This window comes from Cajanus cajan, chromosome 1 (genome assembly GCF_000230855.2).
Source record: "Cajanus cajan strain Asha chromosome 1, NIPB_CcT2T_4, whole genome shotgun sequence".
Classification (NCBI taxonomy): Eukaryota; Viridiplantae; Streptophyta; class Magnoliopsida; order Fabales; family Fabaceae; genus Cajanus; species Cajanus cajan.
This window is the reverse complement of record NC_138517.1, coordinates 9,534,275-9,546,167: the sequence shown is the minus strand read 5'-3', so window position 1 is coordinate 9,546,167 and position 11,893 is coordinate 9,534,275. Positions and strand designations below refer to the sequence as shown.

The 11,893-nt window shown below is 31.7% G+C and overlaps 2 protein-coding genes across 3 annotated transcripts; both read right to left on the bottom strand.

The window, feature by feature from the left end:
- Positions 1 to 403: 403 nt before the first annotated feature.
- On the bottom strand, positions 404 to 2,125 carry LOC109796459 (chemocyanin). Its single transcript, XM_029271189.2, has 3 exons — positions 1,898 to 2,125; positions 1,550 to 1,734; positions 404 to 1,138 (listed from the first exon to the last, which is right to left on the bottom strand). Exons 2-3 carry the CDS (start codon positions 1,728 to 1,730, stop codon positions 687 to 689), a joined length of 633 nt encoding a protein of 210 aa, XP_029127022.2. The 5' UTR covers positions 1,731 to 1,734; positions 1,898 to 2,125; the 3' UTR covers positions 404 to 686.
- A 2,664-nt stretch (positions 2,126 to 4,789) lies between these two features.
- On the bottom strand, positions 4,790 to 8,745 carry LOC109797010 (putative ADP-ribosylation factor GTPase-activating protein AGD15). 2 transcript variants are annotated; one of them, XM_020356892.3, is made up of 11 exons: positions 8,481 to 8,745; positions 8,308 to 8,366; positions 7,791 to 7,881; positions 7,658 to 7,712; positions 7,137 to 7,233; positions 6,843 to 7,032; positions 5,967 to 6,144; positions 5,650 to 5,769; positions 5,303 to 5,333; positions 5,074 to 5,182; positions 4,790 to 4,963 (listed from the first exon to the last, which is right to left on the bottom strand). In XM_020356892.3, coding segments are annotated over exons 1-8 (723 nt in total). In that variant the 5' UTR covers positions 8,532 to 8,745; the 3' UTR covers positions 4,790 to 4,963; positions 5,074 to 5,182; positions 5,303 to 5,333; positions 5,650 to 5,767. The 2 variants fall into 2 exon arrangements, with proteins under 2 accessions (XP_020212481.1, XP_020212480.1); XM_020356891.3 differs by lacking the exon at positions 5,303 to 5,333.
- Positions 8,746 to 11,893: the final 3,148 nt, after the last annotated feature.

Below are 11,893 nucleotides of genomic sequence, written 5' to 3'. Positions count from 1 at the left end.
CAATGAAAGCGTGTCACAGTAAAACTTTGGTCAATTCAAAACTACCACTTCAATTATAATATTAATACATAATTATGCAATTAGAATAACTCGAATAACGATAAATTAAAGAACTTAGATAAACAACTTTTAAAAAAAAACTAAAACTAAAATATATCCAGTAGAAAACCGTAAAGCATATAGAAACCTAATAAAATGCCAGCAGACTAATAAATAATAGTTATATTATTTAAGTAAACGTTAAAAATTAGCACGTGATGACATTCTACACAACTATTTTCATTTTTTACTTATCTATGTCGACTAATGTCGTATACTAAATCTTTTTACAGGAGATAACTTTTTATTTTCTCATTTCATTATTCACAAGACATTATCCAATTTAAAAAAAAGAAGAAAAAAATTTAAACCGCAGAGAAAATACCCACATTGAGATTGCACTGTGCAGAGCATTACAAGAAAGAAAAGTACATACCCTGCGTCTCAACAAACAAATTCACCTATATATGTACACAGCATGGCGAGCGAGCAACCTCGTTACCACACACAGAGTAAACTCATTATTCAATTTCGAATACACCAACAGAGCAATTGACTAACCCTAATCACATTCATAAATGCAGTGAGAGGAAAGCACAAGAATGGCAAAACTAAAACATCTGGTGCAAGCTAGCTAGGGAGCAAGCTCAACGCATCAGATGAAAACGGAGACGCGGAAAAGCGATGAAGAAACGAGCGGAAGCGCAAGCAAGGACGATTACGAGAGTAAACAACGGCTTCGGCCCATAGGGCTCCTCAGCACGGGAACAATCGCAGGGGGAGGGCTCCTCCGCAGGTGGGTGTGGATCATCAACATGCGGCGGAGAAGGCGGCGGAGGTTGACGTGGAGGAGGAGCGCCGGCGGCGGGACGCTGGTCTTGATCGTCGTTGGTTCCGTTACCGGGAACTTGGACCTGGAGTTTGAGGCCCTGTTGGCAGTGGCCCAATCGGCCACAGACGAAGTAGCGGCTTCCCACTTCGCTCAAGTGGATCACGGTTTCTCCGGTGTCGTACGTGGCCAGAGCGCCGACTATCGAACACGTGTCGTAACCTAGTTGGTTCACCTCCACCACGTCGTGAACCGGCGTGTATATGAACACTGCCAACCAACGCGAAACGCATCGTATTTTAGTTTTATTTAATTAATAAAAAAACTATTACTATGCCGAAAACGCCCACGGCGTCCTCGTCTCCGTTTGTGTGCACCACGCTAAAGCGAAACTAACTTCGAGAACGAAAACGGTTACTCGCTAGCTGTTTCATTCTATTCAACACCAATCGGAATGTTTTCTACGCATATTAATTCTGATATTCTCAAAACGAAAATTCAATTCAACGAGTGAAAAAGGACTTAAACTAATGATCCATTACTGATTACTCGCTTGTTAATTAATTTACTCTTACTAGATCTAAAGCTTCAAAAACACGAAAATTGCAATTCATGTGCTCTGTTTAAGAGATTAGTGCATGGATTGATTAATTAAGATGAATATGAAGATATTACGCGTACCGAGATCGTCACCGATGTTAAACGTTGTGGTAGAAGACCAGGCCTGGATATTGGAACGGAGGTCCCAGCCGGAGGCACCGCCGACGGTGTGATTCTCACCGCAGACGCATCGGAAGAGAATCGAAGTGAATACGATGACGATGATAGCCTTGACAGCCCACGCTGGCCTGAGTTTCTCCATTTTTCTTTCAACCAAACAAGAAAACGAAAACTCAGAGCCAACTAACTGATAATCGAACAGCGTAATATGGAATTCGAAGTTCAGGTCTGAAAATTCACGGTGCAAGTGCGAACAATCGAAATCTAAATCACGCATAATATATGTGAATTGAAGTGGAAGGTAGCTACCTGCAAATTTAGAAAGTGAATTTGTGGAAGCGCCAAAGGAGGAGGAAGAGTGAGAGGAGTATGTGGCGTTGGTGGCAGCGATCGACGAGAGAGAATTCAAAGTATTCAGCGTTTTCGCGCCTTTATACGTTCACATGGAGAGAGAGAGAGCGAAAGTTTCATTTCATAGCTCAGTTTTTGTTTCTGTTGCGGAGAGTCAACTACAATGCGGGCACACTTACTATGAAGACTGTGCGCCCGGTTATTCCATTTTTTGAGGACTCCACACAACTTCCACTTCCAAAGGTTATTTTATTCATTGACTTAATCACTTATACACTATTAGTGTAAATAAATTTTACACTGACAATTAATTATATTTTTTAATTGTGTCATGTCACTGTAAACACATTTACTTTTAACAATGACATGATATAATTAGTTGTCATTGTAAAAAAAATTTACACTGACAATGTATAGGTAATTAACTCTTATTCATATGCTGTCTCCCAAGTTTATTTTAGTTCTATATATATAATTAATGCCTCAATTTTTCATATATTATTTTAGGATTTTATTACAATGCCTAATAAAATTGTATATTGCCTAATAAAATTATTTACTTTTGGAATAATTATTTAAGAGTTAGAACTCAAAATCTCTCCTGGTCCTTCCTATACAAGAAAAAAAAATTTATAAAATTCAAGATCAAGTAGAGAGGATTTGATTTGTAAAATTTATAATTAAAGTGATTTTTAATTGATTGAGACTAATTCTCCTCACTATCTATATACTATTATAATATAAATTTAAGTATTTATTTTAAATCACTTTTTTTTATATTATTTATCTTCTTTTATTAATAAAATTTGATTATTTGATTAATTCGATGGAAAAGATTTATACTTTCTTATTAAACCAAAAAATAAAAAAATATAATAGTGATCTCCACACATTTATCTTAAAATTAATCAAGAGATGAATTGATAAATTGTATTTTATTTTAAATTATAACAAATCATATAACTAAGTGAACAGAGATCGGATAAGAAATATAATAAAGTATGTTATTTTAAAATATTGAAAGAATAAAATAAAGTAATTTTAATTTATATAGTGAACTAATCGTGTGTAAAAAAATATTTACATGATCCAGATATAAGGGTTAAATTGTTAGTTTTGCTAGGGGGACAATACCAAAGATGGCTGCCAATGGATGCTGCTGGTGGTGGCTGTACCATGGGACCCTATCTCAACACATGATGTAATTAACCTTGGTTCTATATATTGATGTAATCGCATTGAAGTTTGAACTCTCGTTAACTATGTATCATTTACCTTTATCTTGACACATATGTTAGACTCGTTCAAAACCTATTATGGCTCGTCAATTTGTCTCAACTTGAGCTCTTTAGGTTTAGCATGTCTCGTTTGGTGTTATAAGGGTGACACAAGTGCATCAAGTTAAAGTAACTCATGGTTGCTATGGCGTTATTTGGTTTGCTTGACGTGAATTTATTGCTTTGTTTCTTGAAGTAGTAATGTCTGGTTTGAGAGAGATTGACACACTCTTCAAAACATCCTTTTAAGTATATTCATTTTTATTAGTTAAAATCTATTGACTCGTTCAGTTAAAGAGGACAATGATGCAAGCCTCCACTTTTATAGGCAAGCATTTTCACCCTTTTTGTTTTCTAGAGTGTCTCAAAAGCCCTTCTATCTTAGTTCAGCCTTTACATGAAGAGTGACAATAGTGATCAAAGGACGTTCACAAAAATAATGATAAAGACTCGTTGACAGTTAAATAACCAGTGCCTTAAGGATATCATCTAAAATCCTTATATAATACCCAATATACCAATTGCTGATGAACAAGAACAAGTAATTGTTAAATATTTACAAGTTAAGATGTTTATTGATCCAATGCTTAAAATACTTTACATAGGAAATGGTCTAGAATTCTGGATACAGCAAAATACATTATTGTTTCAAACAATAAAGTGCAATAATGCTCTCAGGAGATTACACTTTCAATTTGCCTAAAATATTCAGCATTTGGATCTTCGAAGTTTGGACCAAAACGATACAATTTCTTTATTGATCTAATATTAGCAGCCACTTGGTGATGCTTCCTGATGGTATAAGATTTATGTAATCGCAAAATCGATGATTGCTATTCTCTTACATGGTATGAGTTTGGTTTACGGTTAAAGGCAAAAATGATGATTGCTTTTCGCTTACTTGGTATATGTTCGGTTTACGGTTGAAGATTTGCCAACTCACGTTTAACAGAAAAGATATATAGACTTACTTTGTATTTTAGTGCTTTAAAAAGTGTTAAGATATGGAAGTTGGTTTGGCCAAAATGCATCAATTGCACAAGCTCATGGCTTTCAAAAACAAATTTTTTTAATTAAAAATGTAATTTATAAAAGTTACAAAGTTATGTAATTTGAAAACAAAACCCTTGAATAGGGGAAAAAGTATTCATTTTTTTAAGAAATAAAAACTAACTTTCAAAGAAAGACTAAAACTTTATTGGTTTTTTTTTTTTTAGTTTAAAAAAACGAATTTTAACATTATGATTTCATCTTTCATTTATTATATTATCAATTCTTTTGAACTACCAATACAATTCAGTTCAAGCAATTAAAAGTTTTACATTTGTCTTGCTCAGAGTCAAGAGACAAAATAAATAGTGGTCTATTCTTATAAGATTTTGTGTGGTAATTATAAAATTACTATTCAACATTAACGATAAAGCCATTAAGGTAGTTTTTACTATTTTTTAAAAGAAAAATAATAACATACTTGTTACACCATTAAATTTCCCGCCCGTATTAGAGAGATTAAAGCCTTTGTTTTAAAGGGAGAACAATAATGGAACTGCAAGATTAGAAGTTTACAGGCAACTAAGATAAAACTTCTGTCATGTCAACCTTTGTTAAGCAACCAAAAATTCAATGGAAAGTTAACATTCTCTATGTATTTATACTGATGAATTAAACAAAAGGGTGCACTAGAAATAGAACAAACTTAGGCTGGGGCATATGAAAACATCTTCAGTCACAGACTCTTGAACTGACACTGAAAGAAGAAAAGAATAACTGTTATTTAATTCCCTTGATCCCTTTTCTCAATCTCAATCAATGGCTGTAATAGGAATGAAGTAATAGGAGCAACAATCCAAAACAAACCATTTTATGGACGACCTCAGGATGTGTGATACATCAACGCCAAAGTGGTGCAGATGTGCACTAAATTTATATCCTGCTGTAGTGTGTTGATAGAAATATGTCCTAAAACCTGTAAAAACAAAAAAACAAAAAAACAAAAAAAAAAAACAAATAATCTTCAATAAAGATGCCCTTTGAGCTGTAATATGTATTTAATTCTATTGTAAATTTACAAAGTATAAAGATGTACTTTGAGCTGAGTTGAACTATTTCAGGAAATTCTAAAGCCACAAACCAAACAGGTATGTCAGTTTTAGGAAAATGTACAAATATATAAGGGTAATCTAAAATTGGAAATAAAGAAAGAGTTAATCATCCATACACTATGTAAAGTTTTTTACACTGACAACCAATCATATTTTTTAAATTATTTTATTTTATTTTTATTTCATTAAATGAACAACTGACATGACACTATTAAAAGATATGATTGGTTGTCAGTGTAAAAAAACTTTATACTAACAGTGTATAGGTGATTAACTCATAAAGAAAAGGATCAAATCAACATTGTTATCATTGGAAAATAGAAGTACACACCTGACCAATGCAGCTCAAAGTTCATGCAACATCACAAGATCGTCTGCAACTATAATGTTATGACATCTATGCAAAGGGCTAGCTCAACAATCTACGAACATACACCTCATAAGCCTTGTCCTGCAAACATGAATATTGATTTAATAATTTGGAAGTGCATAACATGAGCTGACCCCATCTTGTTAGTTTCGACATGAAGGGTGCAAGTCAAAAATCTCCACTGGCTTCCATAATTCTCTAAAAACTTATATTACCAACAGAATGAAAGAAAAATTAGAAAATTCAGAAAATGTATAATACAAGTATTGTCATCTTACAATCAAATGTTGTCCAGCTAGGAGGTGTAGTTGAGAAATTCTTTTTATCGTCATGGATGGAAAGCATGCCAAAAAGATCAACTGTATCATTGTTCTTTACCCTGGGGTTGTCAAAATCAAATGATGCAGATGGCCTCCTTAATTGTGGTGAAATCATCTGTGGCAAGTCTGAGGAGACCTGAATTGCGAAGAATAAGCTTTTATTTTTTGTTTTGTGATGCAATAAATTTTGGAAGGCAAACAATTTTTTTCTGATTAGAGCAGAAAGAGAACAATGCTATATATAGCAGTGAGGAAAAAAAAAATAAAATAAAATGCAAATTGTAAACTGCTGCTAAATATCTCTGTGACCACACTCCTTCACCACCCCTGCACTTTTATTCATCTTTTTTGAATATCTAGGTCTAAAGGGTGTGCCTAAACACAATAAAGGAACGTTCTACACAAGGCAATGAGATGCTAAATGCCATATACCTTAGAAGAGCTATAATCGAAAAGATATTTCACAGGGTGGGCTAGGAATTCCAAAAGATTGCATTTTTTTTAGCATTTTGACATGAGAAGCAAAATTTATGGCTCCCTCCTACCCTGCCTTGCAAATTTCAAGACATAAAAGAAAAGAAATACAGAAGTTTCCACAATAGATCACAACATTTTAATAGTAAGCTAGGTCATGTAAATGTAGATAACAACAAACTTCTAAGAAACAGGGCAAAGAGTAATTGGCCACCCATGCAAACCAAACAATAAAAATCACCTCATCAACAACTGGGCATGTGACTAGTTGTTTAAATTATCCATTGTATGTGTCTTGGCAATTAAAATCTGAATGAAATTTTGTTATCAAGGATTGAACTTGACATTATACACAAATACCTCATGAGGTTTTGTTATCGGAGGCCGAATATGTGACATGTGGTTCACAAGAATGCTTTCCTCAAGAGACAATCTCCTATTCCTTGGATTAGCACTCCTAGCCCCAGCAGATGCATTCGAGTTGAAGATTATCTCAGCTTTAGAAGCTGGTTGTGGTCCACCTTCCGAAGCCCATCTTTTCTCCACATACCTGAAAGATTTTAAGCAAGTTAATAAAACTAGAATGTGGGATTAGCAAATTTAATCTTCAAGCTTCTAGTAATGTCTTGCATAAGAATCCATGAAAAAATTTACTTGGAACGAATAAATTTCTCAATTCCATATCCATTTCTGTCAAAGTTTGGCGGTAATTGTGCCTCCCAGTGCTTATTTGACCTCACATTACCCATTGCTGCATAAAACACACAAGTCAAGAGATGAGCTTGGTAGACATTATTTTGCAGACAACCAAAGTAATATAAAAATTCAGCAACAAGAGAATTCAAGAACCCAATAATTTTTTTCTGACAATGACCCTATCTTCTGTGAGTAATTAAATAATCACTATTTTAGTTTCACCAACCAATTAAATGGATATTATGTAATCTCCTATCTGTGGTATATATACCTACATATATGTGGAATGGACCATACCTGTTACCACCACTAAGATGATTTACTAATATAATTTTGTCAAACCAACACCAAACCTTTTAAGAAAACTAGCAAATTCTCTTGTTTTGGAAAGAGAGAAAAGAGTTACTCATAGTATCTCATGATTTGCTTAACCAAACTTCTGAACAAGAAAGTGAGAAACAAATTGTGTAGTTTCTTACATTGCATAAAAGAAATTTGATCTGGCAACCATGTATCCAATGTTGTGGACCGCACCTAGTTGCAAAATCAGAAGGCTTAGTTAAGCACACTATCAATTTCTAAGCTGACACAGAACAAAATATGTATAGAAACCTTTGATATATGCACTCCAAGACTCCGGTGAATTCCTGAACATTGCATGCAAATGAATATCCCTAAGTTCACACTTGCCCACCGTGGTGCCCTGAAATTAAAAATATGTGCTCATAACCATGAAAAAAAAAATATCAACAATTCCTACGTAAATTTATCGAGTTTGATTCTAATGTCTTAGAACAGTGAATTTGAGCCTAATTCAACCCTACAAAATCAGCTTATAAAATAATGATTGCTTTCCACTTATATACTAAGTAATTGCCTAATTTCTAGTCGATGTAGGACTTGGATTTTCAACCTCGTCACGTCCATGGTACATGTATCAATGGTGACTTATAAGGTGATTATTGTTTTCTACTTATATACTATTTAATTGATTAATTTCTAATCGATATGAGTCTTGGATTTTTTCCGATAAGACGAAATTTGAAGAAATTTTGGCCATAACATTAATATTTATGCTTAACATGATTAAAAATAAAATTAAAAAAAAAACTTTTAAAAAGGCATATACTTGGTCCTGCAGTCTGCACATTCCCTGTTGTCAGGTAGCTTAACAAGTCCCTCCAATATCTGCATCCATCCACAAAAAAGATAAATAAATAAAATTGACATGATCACAAATTGAACATGAAGCCAAGTAATTTGGAAGCAGAATTAACGAAAAGGGGTGGGGAAAAACGGAACCTTGGTGTGCCTGGCGTGGAGCTCCTTGGAAACGGAGGCTTTTCCGTTCATGTTTGCAAATCCTTCACAGCGAAGGAAGAGCAAACGGAGAAATGAAGGAAGGGAAGGTTCAAAAGAGGGTCTTGGGTTTTCAACTGCTTTGGGTCCGCAAATTCAGAGGGAAAACACGTTTTGCGATGGAGAGAGAAGACGCTAATGCCGTTCCTCCTTCGATTCAACTTTCGTTGCATCCACGTCAAAACAAGTCAAAATTCTTCTATTTCAAATATTCTTTCATAAAATCTCCTTTCAACACACTCCAGACCCAATTTTCATTACTTTTTTTATCCATAAAGAAGCTGTCAAAGACATCTAATTTTGTATCCTAAGTGTATTTAATGCATTAGTTTGTTTATGAAAAAAAAAATTGGAAAATTTTAATTAACCTCCTTTATTAAAAATATATATATATAATTGAGCATTTCGTCTTAATAATTTTATTTTTGGAGTTAGAGTTCTGTTTATAATCCATAAAATTTGATGCAGTATTATTTTTTTTTTTTTAATACATAAGTAGTTATATTAGATTATAATTTTATATAATTATTCATATATCAAGTTTTAATTCCTTTGCAATTTTTTGTTATTGCATAATTCTTATAATTTAGGGGTTATTAGAACTTTTATGGATGAAAATTAAAATATATTGTACATAAATGATGACATAATATAATAATATGATGTGATTGTGAATACAAATAATATTTCATTAAATTTTATAAATTTTAAACAGACTTTTAATCTCAAGAACTAAATAACATTATTTAAAAGTGAAAGATTTTATTATAATTTTTTCTAGTTTAAGTACTTCATTAAAACTTTCTAAAATATCCGAAGACCAATGACATTAAATTTATTAAAGGGAAAAATTTATTGATTATCATGATCAAACTAAACCCAAACAAACTCCAAGCGTGTGGTTTAGTGGTAGGGGTTAATCCACGTTTAAGCAAGGTCAGGAGTTCGAATCCTGCCTTGTGTATGCAGCCGCGTTAAATCTTGGGACCAGCTATCCCACCCTTTGAGGTGTCTCCAACGTAGCGAGGAGATTAGTCACGCCTATCGGCGGTGGTTACTCCAGGGACGAACAAAAAAAAAAAAACTAAACCCAAACAGGAACATCATCAAGGAAGGATAAATGAACATTCAATTTCAAAAGAAAAATTATTGATATCAAGCTTAAACGTTAACCTAGTAGTTGCATTAATTTCTAGAACAAAGTTCTGTTATACAAAGTGATTATATTCGTTAGAGTAGAAATACATAATACCTCACAAAAGACACCTGAAAACAACTTATAAAAAAAATAAAAAAATAAAACTCTTGATAGATATTTCGATTTTAAATTTTCTATGTATTTAAATAAGATATTCTTTGGTTTAGGATAGTTCATTTTCACCCCTTGAATTGAGTTTTCGTTATGAAAATAACAGAATTGATCCATGGAAAACATTCCGAATAATGATTAACATTATATATTGATTTTAATTATGTTATAAATATTCTACAACGCTTCATTTAGAAATATATGTACCCTGTGATCTTTTCCCTTCCAAATTCTAACTTTCAAACATATCACTAATCTCCCCAACAAGATCCAAAGTACTTGAAACTAATTTGTTTTTCTTAATTTACACATCTAACCGTAAAAGAAACAATTCTATACATCTAATGGACTATAATAAATTAATATATATATATATATATATATATATATATATATATATATATATATATATACTAAACAAAATTCCTTGAAGCACCACTTTTGTCATCTTTAATTAAGTATATACTTAATTAGCTACATCAGATAATAAATAAATATTCGTAAATAATTAAAATAGATATATTTGTATCCATTAATAAATGAAAACGAGAAACTATTAGGGTTAGTCTAATAGTTGAGAGGAGAGGAGTCGGGGTCAGTGTTTTAAAACCCGAACCGACCCGGCCGGTCGGACCGGTTGGACCGGGAACCGGTGGTCCAGCCGGTCCGAATCTGAAGTTGAATCGGTTATGCAGTCGACCCGTTTCAAACCGGATTGAACCGGTCAATTTTCCGGTTCAACCGGTGAACCGGTGGGTCAAACCGGTTCAACCACTTTTTTTTTTTAAGGGACCATAAATCACAAAAATAATAATGAAAATTGAATCTCTTAATGAAAAAGCAAGGAGTCTTATTAAATATAACAATGATTACTTGTTCTAATATATTTGTTTGCAATATATACAATTTAAATAACTTTTATAGTATATTATTAATTTTAAATTATATATTTAATAATTCAATATCTATGTAAATATTACATATATTATTTTGTGATATTAATTGCAAGCATATTATATATGTACATATTATTTATATTTTTAATTTGTATTAATATACCGTTTAACATGTAATTTTTTTATATATTTTTTTACAAAATAAAAATAAAAATAATTTTAAATAAGATAGAAAAATTTAAATTTAAAATAAGATATGAATTTATTAAAATTTATAAGTATAAATATATTTAATATGAATATTTTTTAATAAAAAGAAATAAAAATCGAGTCATGCGGTTCAACCAGTGACCTACCGGTTCAACCTTTGACCCACTGACCCAATACCTTAACCGGTTCGATGACCGGTCCGGTTTTTAAAACTATGGTCGGGGTAGTTAGAAGCATAAGGACCTACATTCAATCCTCATTGCGATCATCTTTATAATGTTTCCTATCATTACAAAAAAAAAATGAAAACGAGATAAATATCAAAAATATTTGTTACAATAAAATTATTAAATATTTTTGTTTAAATATATAATACATTAAATATAAATATAATATTTTTTAAATTTCATTTATTTATATTTATGTTTGAAATAATTATTTTGAACTTGTGAAATTATATTATTTTAGTTTATTAAACTTGTTAAACTTATAATATTAAAATACTTTAACAATTAAATTTATCTTTTAAATTAAAAAAAAAAGTTATAATTACACCGGTGTAACTTTTATCAAGTATTACACCGCTTAATAACTTTATATCAAATGTGAATTTTGTAAATTCAACCGTTAGATTTAAAATTCATATCTCTTAAATTATATAGAAAATTTTATATTAATCCAAGATGATTTGATACTTCATTTTTATAAAACAAAATTGACGTAATATATTTATTTCAAAATACACTAAAATATGAACACTTTGATTACCTTCAAGTTTTTGTTCAATTTTAACAAAAATTGATATACACGTATAAAGTGATATAAACTTTTAATCTAACGGTTGAATTTTCAAAATTCACAATTAATATAAAGTTATTGAGCAGTGTAATATTTAGTAAAAATTATACCAGTATAATTATAACCCTCTCTCTTAAAAAAAT

Coding starts and splice junctions, on each gene's coding strand:
- LOC109797010 (XM_020356892.3), bottom strand. CDS start 8,531: ATGAACGGAAAAGCCTCCGTTTCCAAGGAGCTCCACGCCAGGCACACC. Junction 7,234..7,657: donor TCAAATTTCTTTTATGCAAT/GTAAGAAACTAC, acceptor TGTTTTATGCAG/CAATGGGTAATGTGAGGTCA. Junction 6,145..6,842: donor CGATAACAAAACCTCATGAG/GTATTTGTGTAT, acceptor TTCGCAATTCAG/GTCTCCTCAGACTTGCCACA.
- LOC109796459 (XM_029271189.2), bottom strand. CDS start 1,730: ATGGAGAAACTCAGGCCAGCGTGGGCTGTCAAGGCTATCATCGTCATC. Junction 1,139..1,549: donor TAACATCGGTGACGATCTCG/GTACGCGTAATA, acceptor GTTGGTTGGCAG/TGTTCATATACACGCCGGTT.